Genomic DNA, 14,874 nt, shown 5'->3' with positions numbered 1-14,874 from the left:
AAAGGGGTAAGTAAACGGCCTGACCTCAGACTTATCCCTGTCACGACTATTTGCTCGAATAAGGAAGGAGGAGAATCCAATGGGAATCATAAAACGTCCGACTTAGCGAAATCCGGAGTTATCCAGGAAATGGAATAACGGGATTTAACTTCACTTGCAGAAGATGGGTGATATTTCATACCTGCACTCGTGATTCGGGTAGGTTTATCTTGATTGCAATCTCTTCCCTCATAAACACATCAGGGTACTTGGTTTTAACATAGAGATCTTCAAGAATCTCTAATTGTGCTCTCGTAAATGTTGTTCGTTCCCGCCGTTGCTTGCGTGGCGGTCCTATAAGAAAATATCAATGTTGACTTTACAACAGAAAAAGTCATAATATTCATTGCTTTATGTCAAATATCCATCAGAAAGGAAAGAAATCGTCATTCGGGAAGTCTGTTTAGCCGTAAAAGACCTTCTTAAACACAGTAAATGATTTGCTATGGAATCAGAGAAAAACAAGGAAAATCAATAGAACATGTTTTACGGAACGAGAGGTTGAAATATATCATTATGGCAGGGAATAATAAAGGCATGAAGACGAAGACGGAGGCAAATGATGCTATGATGAAAGTGTTCTATGTACAAGAGATCGCAGAATTTGGAAGGCCATGACAATCTACGCCTTCAGAGACAGGGGGTGAAGACTAAACAAACTAATGGAAATTAAAAGACCATTGACTATTGATATGAAATTCCAAGAATAAATTTATAAGGGATAACTTAAGAAAACGTAAATAACTTATAGATATTGGATAAATAGATAATGAATAACTTAACATCAACCCGAGTAAAACCTTTGTTGTGAACTCGTGAAAAAGTCAGCCAATATGTAGCAGAATCAATGTATAAGGCAATGATGCTTATTGTTGTACTGCTAGCCACTGCAACTTTCCTTACCCAAAGAAATAGTAAAAAAGATACAACATTTATATGACAGAGCTGCCTGGATTGTCAACCCAAGAGCAAAATAAAATCATGGGACAGTGTTGAAAAACTACAAAAACAAAGGTGGCAATCGAAGTGTTCAAATCCTTACAACCCGAGGTTGTGAGTGGTTTTTCAAAAGACTTCAGCATGAACAAAAAGGCTATGGTTCCTGTGTTGTCTTGCCGAAAATGCGCACTGAAACTTGTAAAAAGTCACTTGTCTACCAGGAAGCCCGCATTTTCATCAGTCTTTCTAGTTTCATCATTTTAGAAAATTTTATATAGATTTTGATTATTACACTTCGAATTTTTTCATCGGTTGTAAATAAAACCTTCTTTATGTTACCTTTATCTGTATATAGAGTTTGATGAAAAACGCTTCGAATTTAAAAAACTTCAGTTGTAAAAAATACTTCTCACTTTTATTTAATTTTTACCTTTTCTAGCGCAACAGTTGTAATTAGGTAGGGATACAGGTACTTGAAAGATGAAAGATGGTATTACAACTGACCAAGTCAAATTGTTAAATTATTATTATTATTATTATTATTATTATTATTATTATTATTATTATTATTATTATTATCATCAACATTATTATTATTATTATTATCGGTTTAAGTCTGTTTCGTTTGCCAATCTTTTCATCAGTTCATTCATCTCCTGCAGGCAACTCCTGCAGCTCATTCATCGACATGTGTGATTCTTTGTCCATTGATCATCAACAGAAACGCTACCTCATCTCCAAACTTACAAGCATCTCCATTCGCACCACTTACTATATATTCTGCTGTAGAAACAAAACTTGGACTAATTCAGAGCTACTCCCCTTTTAAAATTTTTTTCTTTTCTCATTATTACGATTGTAATAATTTTATTTTGTAAACACAGGCTAGCCAGTTACAAATTACCTTTAATAATGAGATTTGTAATTGTAGTTTTAACTGGAATTCAAAATTAAAAGTTGACCGCTTATGCCACGTTTTAGTAATACTATATTTGATACGACTAGCACCTCACATCAGGCAAGATCGTTGGCTTTTTTGGTACAGACGTCTAGTGAGAGCAGATAAGCCAATCAACGGAAACGATATCCATGTTTATATGCAAGCCTCAATTGCATGTCTGATAGAATAAATGGTTAGAGAAAAGAACATTAAATCCGGAGCTTTGAGTTAATACGATATGTTTGAAGCTGTGGAATTAATATCAGGTTTAATCCTTAGCTAGCGAAAGAATCATTTTATTAAAAGATTAAAATGTAACCTGAAAATTGGAAGAGATGTCATCGAATATGGATGCTCCACCCACATAGAAAATATGGCAATATGGGGAAAATATGGAAGAACAATGTAACTGAGACAGGGAGAACAAATCATGAAATGTTCGTGATAATACAATGTGATTGGATTGGTGGTTTTCTTTCAACTTACACAATAGAGTAAGCTAGATATTTTGCCAAATTTGAAGCCACGACACAAAAATTATTTCTGACAAGACAAAACGAATAACTGTCGGTAAAAAATGTGCAAAGTAACCTTAAAGATCATTCTCTTATCTGTTTGCAGTACAGAAATGCTAATGATCAGTAGCCGAGATACTGAGCTTTGAAGACCTCGTCATGACATCATGGAAATCATTCTATAACCAACGAACGTTTTTATAATTTAGAACAAGCCGTAATCAACATTCTGGAAAGTGAAGACGACTAACACGCCTAAGTTTTTTTATCTAAACGATCTAACCACAAACAAAATATGTGAAGTTGATTTTAACCTTCAATTTCCTTTATAAGGATAAAGTAATTTTAATTTCAAGTGAAAGTAGTGTTTTAGAAAAAAATTAAAAAACCAATGTTTCCTGGAAAAAAAATAGAAAAAACCCTTATCAGGGCTGTCTGACTTTGGTTTTTAAGTTATCAGATTACGTTGTCTGTTGGGTATTTCGGTTTTTGCAGTTAAAATGAACAAAAACAAAAAATATTCGCTCCCAGGAATATCTTAATTCGTGCTGTTTAATGGGTCATCCTTCTCACTGATAACATCATCAAATATTTGAATTCTGCAGAGATGGAAATATGTCATCCTTCTCACTGATAACATCATCAAATATTTGAATTCTGCAGAGATGGAAATATGTCGAAGAAAATGTGTTATACAAATATGTAACCAAATCAATACGGGGAGATTTTAACATTCCATTGGACTGCGAAATGGCATGTCATATATTTCAGAGAAGTTCAAGCCAAGCGTCTTCCGGAATTATCTGAATGGATCCCGGATGACGTAAAAAGAATTTGTCTGAATCAAGTCATAGGTGACGATGTTGAATTTGTTACATCGTTTCCCAAATGAAAAGATTACTGTCAGATAAAAAAACGTTAAGTTTATTTCATTCACAGAAATATATAATTTCCGATATTGATTCAAGGATTATCGTTAAGTATTTCCTAGCAAACTAAAGTTTTTGTGTGCAAATAATTTTCAAAATTCTCTGCCAAACCAAGAAATCATTCTCAGGAAAAATATGTATGTGATGTGAGTTTGAAACTATTTTAGATTGTTAACTGATAACCAATAATGGAACCTTTGTTTTAAAATATTGCAATAGAGAGGAGAGGGACACAACAAATATTGCAACAAGCCAAACGTTACGTAAAAGGGCGAAGAGAAGAAGTACTTTGGTTCGTTGCAAAACTTTTTCATTGTAAAATGAAAAATCTGGAAGCAGTCTGGTTAGGCACCTGCTTACTGGGAACATATGATTCTTTCTGTTTGATTTGTTAAGAAATAAATTTGACGAAGCTTCCAATAGAGTACACAAAACAGAAAGTAATACTTTGAAAATAACCCTAATTTGATTTTTTCTTAGATGGCTTAAAATTTTCTTGATACTTTAAAGAAAACACAATTCACGGAAATTGTGTGCTGTAAAAACAAAAGCTCTAGAGACAAAAATAGAATTTGGCTACTCAATAGAAAATCTGGCCTTATTAAGAAGTTTTGGGTGAAAATATGTCTGTAAAATCTTAGAAACAATAGAATCCGACGGAAAATTGATTAATGCCAGTAAGAATAAGTAAACTGAATTGAAAACCAAAAACGAGCTTGTATTTCTGAAACAGATTTGGATGATTTTTAAGCTCCATGGAACTTTGTCTAGAAAATCAAAGTGGCAGAAGCTTTCTTTCAACTGGGTAAAAATTATAATCATTACTCGACATGTGACTACAGTGAGACAAAATGTAAACCATTCCAATTTAAGAAGGATGATTACTTTATGTGATAAAGTGCCTGGTAAAAGACGTTTAAAGGATAAAATAAAGAGAAGCAAGTTAAAACATTTGCTTATAAATTTTGAGACAAGCAAGCCTATCTATAACTTTGAGAAAAAATTGAACATAATCGTATAGTTTAGTGGCGTCATACCAATACTAGTATCATTTGCTATAACAAATAACAAGGAATAACCATTCATCCTATAATTGTCTCTTTGTCTTTAACATGTCTTGTTGTCTGATAACCAACCCCGATCCCCTCGGGGAACAGATTTAAAAGTTGGTCTACAAAATAACAATATGGACTGGAGTTTGCTCGGTTTTTAGTCGTGCTAGCAAAGAAAATCATAATGAACTACGGACAGCCTGAAGTTACTTGGGAACAAAGTGGCTTCTGTGGTACACAGCAGAAGTTTATTTAGGGAATACAGAAAAGTATTCCAAGCCGCATTTGGCCGAATGAACTTGCATGTAACACAGAAATTTCCGCAGTTGGCCACTGTGGGTTGTTGGTGTCCGGAAATAATTTCACTAGGTTAAAAGCCATTTCCAAACCACTTTATAATTACAGAATAACTCGAGGGCTCAGAACCCAGAAGAATAACAAATCAATAGTGCTTACGCAGTTTTATGACTCTTTTCCCATTAGAAAAATTCCAAAATGATGGTTAAGATACAACAATACCGATAAATACATGCCCTAAGGGAATAATTATATACCAACCAATCTACCCTTGTTTTTCCGAGTTGGCTTTTCTCTGTACCTAGCGGTTTCTTTTGGCAACCGGTGTTCGACATTTTGCTTGTTTTATTGCAAGAAAATTTCATTTTATCTCATATGGCGCCCCATCAGAATGCGTCTTCTTCAACTTGTCTCTTGAGCAGTATCTCGTGCTTCGCTATGAGGTAAATCTCGTGACATACAGAATCATGGGTTGAACATCTTTGTATTCGACCCAGACGGATCCATATTAAACAAACATATATTAATTTTCGTTTCATTTTACCTGAAAGGGAGGATAGTGTGAGGGTTTTCAAAGCGAGGCTACTTAAACTAGGTCGTATATGCTTGAAGAATGCTGCCAACAAAAACTACGTTTAGAAACCCACGAGGTTGTCACAACACATACATTTCCCATCAAAAAAGTGAACTTGCAAGCTGCTTTTTATAAACGGTTTTCTTTTGAAAAATGTGGATGTTATCCCAAATTGTTCTATACAGATTTATCCTGACCAAACCGCGATGTGCGAAGTTATTTCAGCATATAATAACTTATGAAACAAAGTTTGTTCAACATATTCCCACACGAATAAATTACAGGCAGAGCTGTGGCTGCAACAAAAAGGTTCTAACAACTCTTCAAGAAGCTCTAATTGGCACAGTAGTAAAGGTTATTCGACAGCATATTATGATGGCAAAGATTATTTCATATTCAAAGCGAGTAGCACAATAAAAGTGATAGTAGTGAACTCCACTGAGAGTGTAATAAATAGACCAGACAAATAACTTTTATAAACAAATGAACGATATGACATTGGCTCTCCAAAGATCCCAAATCGAAATAAAATGAATCATTCAATATAAGATAACGAGCATAAAGATCAATATGGGTTCTTTTATAAATTTGTGTGGGAAAACAAAGTAAATTTTTAATTTGGAAAAACAAGGCTGCTTGTAAAACTTTATTATCACAAAAACCACTGTGCATTCAACAAGACTCCAAATAAATTGGTGAACAAAAACGTGCAATATATTTTGCCGTTATAGCCATAAATAAAATTTAACTTGAGAATGATAAATTATTAAATCTTAAAGGCCTTTTGTCTTGGCTGAAATATCAAACAGGAGCGATTCTAGCAGATGTTAAAATAAATTACTTTTATTAATCTTTGCCCTACTTATCCTTGCAAAAAAGAAATAGCTTTTAGAATTACAGCAAAATTGCTTGAATATTTTTTTACAAAATAATAAAAATAAATTTTACGGATCTTATGAAGACACTACAAATACACAGAACTTTGGTTCGCCTTAAATGGAATCGTCAACAATTTTCAATTACACGCCCTAACTTCTTTTTCATATAATCAGCTTTTTAGACCGATGACAAAGTCAAGACTGGTTTATTGGATGCTAGATACATTATATAATTACTAAATAAATATTTTCATACAGAAATAAGGTGCTGAAGAGGATCGGGGGGCTTTAACGATTAGTTGCTTTGTTAAGGCGTACATTGATTACGTAATGGAGTAAGGCATAGAAACATTCAGATGGATATTCCCTGGTGCAACCCAAGCTCTTTGAAGAAGAAAAGGACATTTAATACTCTCTAATACTCATAAATATTGTGATAATAAAAGATATTGCTGACAGCACCATGTAAAAAAAATCATGCTTATGTCTTGAGAATCGCACAAAAAAACGAACAGGAAGAAGGAACTTGAAAATCATCTGAAATTATGTCAAAAATGGCTTTGAAAAAATCGAACAATTTGAGTCATACTTTGGTTTTTTATCTGACACTCTTCAGAGTATAAAACGTCAGAACTTAGATCAAAACACTAAGCTAGGAGATATATTTACCCAGTCATGGATCGAAATAGGCCAATCAGAAACCCTCCGCGACTCAATAGGGAGCTTATAAACTTTGGAACGCTCTATCCTTTTCCTGATTCCCATACTTATATTACCTGCTATCATTCAAAACTTAAATTAACAAACTTTATCTTTATTCCCTTTCCTCCAAACCCTTCCCTCTTACCCTTTTTGAGCTCCACTAGAGGCTCAAAGGCCTTTCCCTATCATGAAAAACTTGAAAAAATGTAACTTTAAAAAAATGTTACTTCAAAAAATAAAGTGTTGTCTGGCAATAACTGAGGCAGTCTTCCTCGGACCCACCCCTTTATTTTGTTCACCTGTAAAATCTTGCACTAAAATCTTCCTGCAAGTTTCAGGTGATTTAAAAATAAGATTCGTAGAGCTTTTTCTGTTGGTTTGCATCGTTAAAGTCCAGCAAGGAAAGTGACAAATAACATAATTATAAATTTACTTTAACTGTGGCATCATCCCAAATTTCTCAATAAATACCCCCGCCTAGATTTTAAAGTTGAATGTCTTCTTGAGACAAGTACAATTCTCATTCTTTACACTCTTTTCTATAAGAACCAGTAAATTTAAGTTCAGGCTGACTGTTCTTAATTTTTTCGAAAATCTGAGGCTGGATTGTTCTTAATTTGTTCTTGATCTAATAGGGTGTAAGCAGTGCGAGTGCTAGCTTTTTCGCTCTAGGGAGGTGTTCAGGCCTCATTTGCCAACAAATTGAGTAAGACAACCTTCATTTGCCGAAAAGTTTGAATATTTGATGCAAAAACACCCACACACCGCTAAAAATCCTCGATTTTGAGAAAAAACGTTGTTCAAAATTGCATTTTGCAGAGCTCAGCCTCAGCTCGTTCTTAATTTGTTCTTAACTTTTCACCAATTTTGAGGCTCGTGTTCTTATAAAATTGTTCTTATAAAAAAAGAGTGTATATATAAGAAAATAGTCTGTAATAATGTCTGATAATATAAAGTCTCAAAATCGCTAAAATTTAAGAATAAAATAAGAAAAATGCAAGGCCCAGTCCTCATCAAGAATTAATTTTTTTGTTTATTTGAGTTTCTTTGGAAAGCAAGACCAATGTGAGTTTCACACTATATGGTTTGGAACAGACGTACCTAGTCTTTGGGACAACATTTTGGCTCAAAATTTTAGGATACTGAGGCTCAACAAAAACAAGGTATTCTAGAAAAGGTTTGTAGACTGCAACCCAACCCAGTCAATGCAAATAAAAAGTACATTTTTCTAAGAAACCAGGCTCGGGATAAGCATCCAATTTATTTACCTTTTGTTGACATTATTCCGTCTTTGAAAGTTTCTTACATACAAAATGCAAAGGACTACTTTATACAAACACAAAGTGGCAACATAGACGCAGACTCAGGGGTTGGAGGGGGGGGGGTTGCTCTAGGACTTGAGCCCCTCCAGACAAAATTTGGGGGAGCTGAGCCCCCTCCCCTCCTGGGAAATAGGAAAGTCGGCTACCGATATATTATACTAATTTTTTATGTTCTAGGTTTCATGGATAAAAATAATCGCAAGAGATTTAATAAAGATCAAGTACCAACAATAATGGAAAATGTAAAAGAAAATCGCCTTAGAACCCCCAGCTAGGCCTCTTTCTACCCTATGCCGTTGGCAGCCTCCCCATGGAAAAAATACGACTGCGCTTATGAGTGGTTACATGAGGTAACATGAAATTGAACACCTAAAGAACACAAGTAGCTCTTCTTTCTATTTGTTTATCTCAATTTAACAGGGGAAAAGTGCCTAATCGTGGAAAAGTATCATTTCCGGCCCATCTTTAAAAGATTGATTTTCGAGCAGCTTCTCAGGTTGAAGGTGATCGGTAGTCAGTTCCATGGTTTCTTGTTTAATTGGTCATATTAGGGCTCGGCTACTTAAAGACAGTTTCTTATAAAAAGCGTATTGTAACAACTCGGCTGCATCAAAATAATACAAAGCGACTGAATCGGCTCAGTATTTCGAATCATATCCAATTTGAAAGCAAGATGATTTCGGTAGATAATGCGATCTAGCCAGTTTTAATAGATTAGTATCAGTTAACGAACATTAGGTATACGTCTGCAAAAACGTGTCCGCTGTAGCTATTAATCAAGATGAACATTGGATACATTTAGACAGTGTGCTAAACATAAGATTGGCGCCAGCCATAAAACCCGCTATTAGAACACGACCATCCGCGAGATGACACGGATAGTGTCACGACAAAAGAACCAGCTGTCCAATCGAATCGATACATTGACGCATTGTATTTTGATTAATCAGTTAGCAGTAAAAAACCGAGGAGGTCTTCTCAGTTCTCACCGAGGGATAATGCCAGCTGCGGTAACCTTTTTAACGAAAAGCTGAAATGTCTCAAAGTGATATTTCAATTCTTTTTTCTATTTATTTAATTTTGGGCAAATAAACAATACAGATAGAGATGCAGTAGCAAGGGGTTCCATCGGGGTTCGAGCCCCCAGTTGTAATGCTGGCGAACAATTTTTCTATTTCGCTATTGATTTCGATATATTTACACTCTTTTTTTTAAGAACCAGTAAATTTAAGTTCAGGCTGACTGTTCTTAATTTTTTCGAAAATCTGACGCTGGATTGTTCTTAACTTGTTGTTAAATTAAGAGGGTGTAAGCAGTGCTATTGCTAGCTTTTTCGCTCTAAGGAGGTGTTCAGGCCTCATTTGCCAACAAATTGAGTGAGCTAGCCTTAATTGCTGACAAATTTGAATATTCACCGAAAAAGAACCCACGCATCGCTAAAAATCCTCGATTTTGAGAAAAAACGTTGTTCAAAATTGCATTTTGCAGAAGCTCAGCCTCAGCTTGTTTTTAATTTGTTCTTAACTTTTCACCAGTTTTGAGGCTCGTGTTCTTATAAAATTGTTCTTATAAAAAAAGAGCGTATAGTGACTTTGAAAACAGGTTAAGTAAACTCCAAATAAATCTAACCCAGATAATTCGAGAATTTGCTTAGTGGAACTGAAATTGCATTCCCCTTGCCAAATATTTTCATATGATAACTCCCCTACCCCCAGATAACTCTAGCATTCTAATCTCTATGAGCATTCCCTATCTACAGCCATTTTATTGGCCCCTTGGAGGTTCGAGTTGTTGGTATTTGACTGTACAATGAGTGCCTTTATTCCTTCATTCTAACAAATGACAAATATTATCCTGCGATATCTCTCAGCCTTCTACTACGTTCATTTATCGTCGTTATTTTGGCTTTTTTACAACTGCAGGAGTAAAAGAAGCAAACCATTTTAAATATCAAGTATATCTTTGTTTTGTTTTAAAACAAGTCTGGCTTAGAATCGAAAGATTTCATTCGTTCGACAGACACGATAACATGAACAAATCGCCATTAAACAGCGGGTGATTTGAAGCATGCCAGAAGTCCAAATGACAGACAACCACGATGCAAAAAAATCTTCTTATAAGATTATCAAAGACAAAACTCGAGGAACTAACTTCACTAAACTCTTTTTTTAAGAATCAGTAAATCCAAGTTCAGGCTAACTGTTCTTAATATTTTCGAGTTCCTGAGGCTGGGTCGTTCATAATTTGTTCTTAAAGTAAAACGGTGTAGGCAGTGCAAATGCTAGCTTTTTCGTTCCAAGGAGGTGTAAAGGTTCCATTTGCCAACAAAGTGAGTGAGACAGCCTCATTTGCCTACAAGTTTGAAATCTAACCGAAAAAGCTCCTATTCATGGCTAAAAATCTTCGTTTTTGAGATGATAAAGTTGCTGTAAATAGAAATTATAGCTAAGCCTTAGCTTGTTTTTAATTTGTTCTTAACTTTTGACCAATTTTGAGACTCGTGTTCTTGTAAAATTGTTCTTACAAAAAAACGAGTTTCAAAACAAGACTCAAAGGTTCAACACATCAACCAACTATCGGGCATTTCCAAGGATCGTCCATGGGCTATCCGAGAGGGGACTGAATCTGATTTGAGATTGTAAACTTTTTAAACTTTACATCATAGGAAAGTATTTTTGGTAAATGGCCAAAAATAGTACTTTATTTATAAGTTCAATTCTTGGGAATGAACATCTGATAAAACTCATTAAAAAGAAATAATTTTTGTTGTTGGAGAAGTTGGAGAAAACATTCACAAAATAAGAATAATTTTATAAGAACACGAGCCTCAAAATTGGTCAAAAGTTAAGAACGAATTAAGAACAAGCTGAGGCTGAGCTTCTGCAAATGCGATTTTGAACAGCGTTTTTTCTCAAAATCGAGGATTTTTAGCGATGCGTGGGTTCTTTTTCGGTGAATATTCAAATTTGTCAGCAGATTAAGGCTGTCTCACTCACTTTGTTGGCAAATGAGGCCCGTACACCACTCTAGAGCGAAAAAGCTAGCACTCGCACTGCTTACACTCTATTAGATTAAGAAAAAATTAAGAACAATCCAGCCTCAGATTTTCAAAAAAAGTTAAGACAGTCAGCCTGAACTTAAACTCAAGGCAAAGTTACGAAATGAAGTGTTAGTTACGACTTTTCCTTTTCTTTTTTATTATTGAGGAGGTGAACCTTCATTCTAGAACCGTTTAAAGGAAATTCTATGCTCGTATATTCAAACTTTAGAAACTTGCTACATAATCCTGTATGAAACAGAACAATAAATAAACATTTGATGATGTGTTATAAAAAATTCAATGTTTGATTTAAACTTAAACTTCTGTTCCATTTAAATTCTTGAAAGAAATAGCGTATACTCTATCATATCGATGATATTTACGCAAATAAATGAAATTTTTATAGTTCTTTGTTATTCTAAAATACATGTTAAGTTCCTGCGAGAAAGGTTGTTGGTTTCTTTCAATATAGACGTAAACTTAAAAAAGCTAAATGAGATTTTCTATATCAACTGGTGGTAGTATATTGGGTAAAAATCTATTTTTCGTATTGAAGAGAACTCGCTCTCCTATTCTACAGTACACTCCTTTTTATTGAAAAATACTATAAAACTTCCCAGCCTATATTCTTAAAAGAAATCTTTTTTCTGAGTTTGAATATATTTTGAACGTTTTTTTCAAATTTGATATAGTTTTAGAGGCAACTCGCCCGCTCTTGAATAAAAACCACGCTTTTGGAAAAACGAGGTATGTCAATTCTGCAATTCTCTGTTTTGAATATCCCGAAACAGACAACTGCTGAGAAATGAGACATAAATACGCGTGTTCAGGCCGAGCAATATTCTTGTAATATTTATAAAAATTCGATATTTTGAGCCTTAATATTATCATATACAATATTCTTATAAATGAAAAAGAGTGTAGACTTTTTAAAAAGTCATGTAAAAGGATTTTGAAATGTTTCTAATGAAAATGGATGCACTTAGCAAGTAATGATATTATGTATTTGTGGCACATTGGGTTTGGTACAAAAAGCTGTGTATGAACACTTCAGCTAAAATAAAATTGCTTGTCTAGTTGTATTATTTGACGCCAGAACTATCACCACACGCAGAGAGCCCCCTGTTAGTAAATTCAAAAACCAAATATACAGTCTCCAGAAGCAATCATTATCATTTAGCGCGTGACAAATTATGAATGCAAATAACTGAAACACTTCAAAAAATATTAGATTGTGTACAAAATAATTATCTGAAGTAGACAGTTTCTTTCTGCATATACATAAAAAATGGAAGATAAACATAAAGACCTTTCTGTCAACGCTGCCTCTAACTCTAGGCCCCTACGCTGCCAATTACACTCTTTTATAAGAACCAGTGAAGTTAAATTCAGGCAGATTGTTTTTAATTTTTTCGAAAATCTGAAGCTGGATTTTTCTTTACTTGTTCCTAAACCAATAGGGTGCAAGCAGTGCGATTGCCTTCGCGCCAGTCGTTATGCGATTGCTAGCTTTTTCGCTCTAGGGAGATGTCCAGGCTGCATTTGCCAACACAACCTTCATTTGCCGAGAAGTCTGAATATTCACCGAAAAAGCACCAACACACAGCTAAAAATCCTCGCTTTTGAGATAAAACCTTGTTTAAAATTGCTTTTTACAGTAGCTCAGTCTCAGCTTATTCTTAGTTTGTTCTTAACTTATGACCAATTTTGAGAATTGTGTTCTTATAAAAAAGAGTGTAAACCCGAGATACCTCAGAGTTTGGATGTTTCTGTGGAAACAGGTTTTATTTCAAATATAGAGAAATGTTGTCTAGCTGTTTATTAAACACACGGGGCTTTTTTATCTTCCTGTATCCACGTAAACACGTAAACATCGGACACTTTTCTGTTAGATGTCAGCCAGCAATTTTTTATACAACAATATTTTCAAATTGCACATATAACTAGCGTTTGAGTTGCATTATCTTATTTCGCTTAAAGGAATACTTGGTGAAAGCAATGAACAGGAATGTAAAGCAGAACCAAAACTGAAACACTAGTGGTGTTATCGCTAAAAATTCCTTTGAACATACAATCTCGATTGCAATAACACAAGGTCAATGTTGTTAAATTAGACAGTTAAAGAAAGATTAGCCCCCTTAAACTCAAGTCTTATCGTTACTAAGTAAGACATAATCCATAGTAAGACTTTCTTCAAGACAAAACAGTAAGCCACAAAATATCCTGTAAGCTTCTTTAGGTCACCCTAATCCTTAAATGCTATTAAATCAAATGGATGATTTGTTCTGTTTATTGCTTCGCTCGCCAGATGGAAATTGTATCTATGTAAAGGACTTACGTAAGGACAGAAAGGGAAAAGGTATAATTAGTGATAATCGCCCGAAACTGTAACTGACAGCAGTAAGCGAAAACTGATTTCGATCCTCCGGCTTCGTGTGGCATCTTTCTGGAGGGAATTCGTGCAGTTCCCCCAATCTACAGCTATCTCTGGTATTTCTTGTGATATCAGACATTTTAATCAAATATTTTAAGTATGCACACGAAAGGAATTGAAGGTTAACAACAAGGTTCAACGATTTCTAGAAAATTTGCCCTTGGCAACAATGTTTAGAGCATGTAACATAAGGACCATATGTATCGGGCAACAGGAATCTAGTAAACTGCAAGTCAAACAACACTTGATTTGCTTTTTAAATCAATTTCTTGGTCCGCTTTGTTAGCTAATTTCAAATCAAGTGTACTCTCAAAACAAAATGATAACAAATAAAACCCTGACTTGACAATAACAGTATTTTAGTTGTAAATTTTGACTCGAACTGTGACAAACAAGAAACGTCTATTCCGCTAGAAAAGAGGAAAGTTTGCTTACCGTAAGGAAGTTGCATTGGCAGAGAAGGAAGCTGATGGTAACCCATGGCTGCTTGATGTGGCATTCCACCCTGCTGATATGAGTCTCTGAAGGTTGGCAGGTTATTGTACCACGCTACCCTGTCCATTCTGGAGTTCCAGATCACAATCTAACACGTATTTGGCCTAGCCTTCTTGTGCTGAAGGCTCAGAGATCTCTGGCTGCTGGATACGACTGACTGGGTCCACACAAGTTCCTTGGTACATTGAGTGAAGCCACAGCTATTCTCCAAACGGATGAAAATTGGAATTGTTAATCTTGGTGATGCGACTTGCTCTAATGACTGCTCCTCCCTCTATTCATGTAAGTAGCCGATCCAGCGAGAGATAGGGCGGATTAGAAGCCACAACAATAAGACAGAGGAAATTAGGAAACATCAGCAACGTATCACTAAGATGACGTTTTACACTGGCTCAGACATACAAAGCATTGTTGAAGCATACAGCCTTTCATCGGGTGCTGTTGACGCTGCTAATAAAACTGGCATGTCGTCAGAGAAGCCTGATCCAAGGGACGCGAGCCCATATGCTCACCGTCAGCTTGCATCCAAGAGCCATGTTCCCGCTGTCTGAAGCAGTTTTTTTAGCTACAGCATTCAAACAGATTGCGGACAGAATCAGGAACGTTTCACTTTCGAACTTTCTTACGATGTTTCAAGAGAACCGAAGATTTGTATACATTGTCCTGCGATTGTACAATATCGGCTAAACGGTTCCATAGTCTAGTTTGACAAAAGATT

At 35.2% G+C, this 14,874-nt stretch overlaps 1 protein-coding gene across 1 annotated transcript in view; it reads right to left on the bottom strand.

The window, feature by feature from the left end:
- LOC135681547 (uncharacterized) overlaps positions 1-14,874 on the bottom strand; it is a 20,993-nt gene extending 6,119 nt beyond the window's left edge. The window contains exons 1-2 of the mRNA XM_065196075.2: positions 14,097-14,874; positions 182-333 (exon numbers count right to left, since the gene is read on the bottom strand). Of these exons, the coding sequence (XP_065052147.2) occupies positions 182-333; positions 14,097-14,223 (279 nt within the window). The 5' untranslated portion in view covers positions 14,224-14,874. The remainder of the gene's footprint in view (positions 1-181; positions 334-14,096) is intronic.

The sequence above is a fragment of the Rhopilema esculentum genome, chromosome 12 (genome assembly GCF_057945365.1).
Source record: "Rhopilema esculentum isolate cy_ngs chromosome 12, ASM5794536v1, whole genome shotgun sequence".
NCBI lineage: Eukaryota > Metazoa > Cnidaria > Scyphozoa > Rhizostomeae > Rhizostomatidae > Rhopilema > Rhopilema esculentum.
This window is presented reverse-complemented; position numbering and strand designations above follow the sequence as displayed.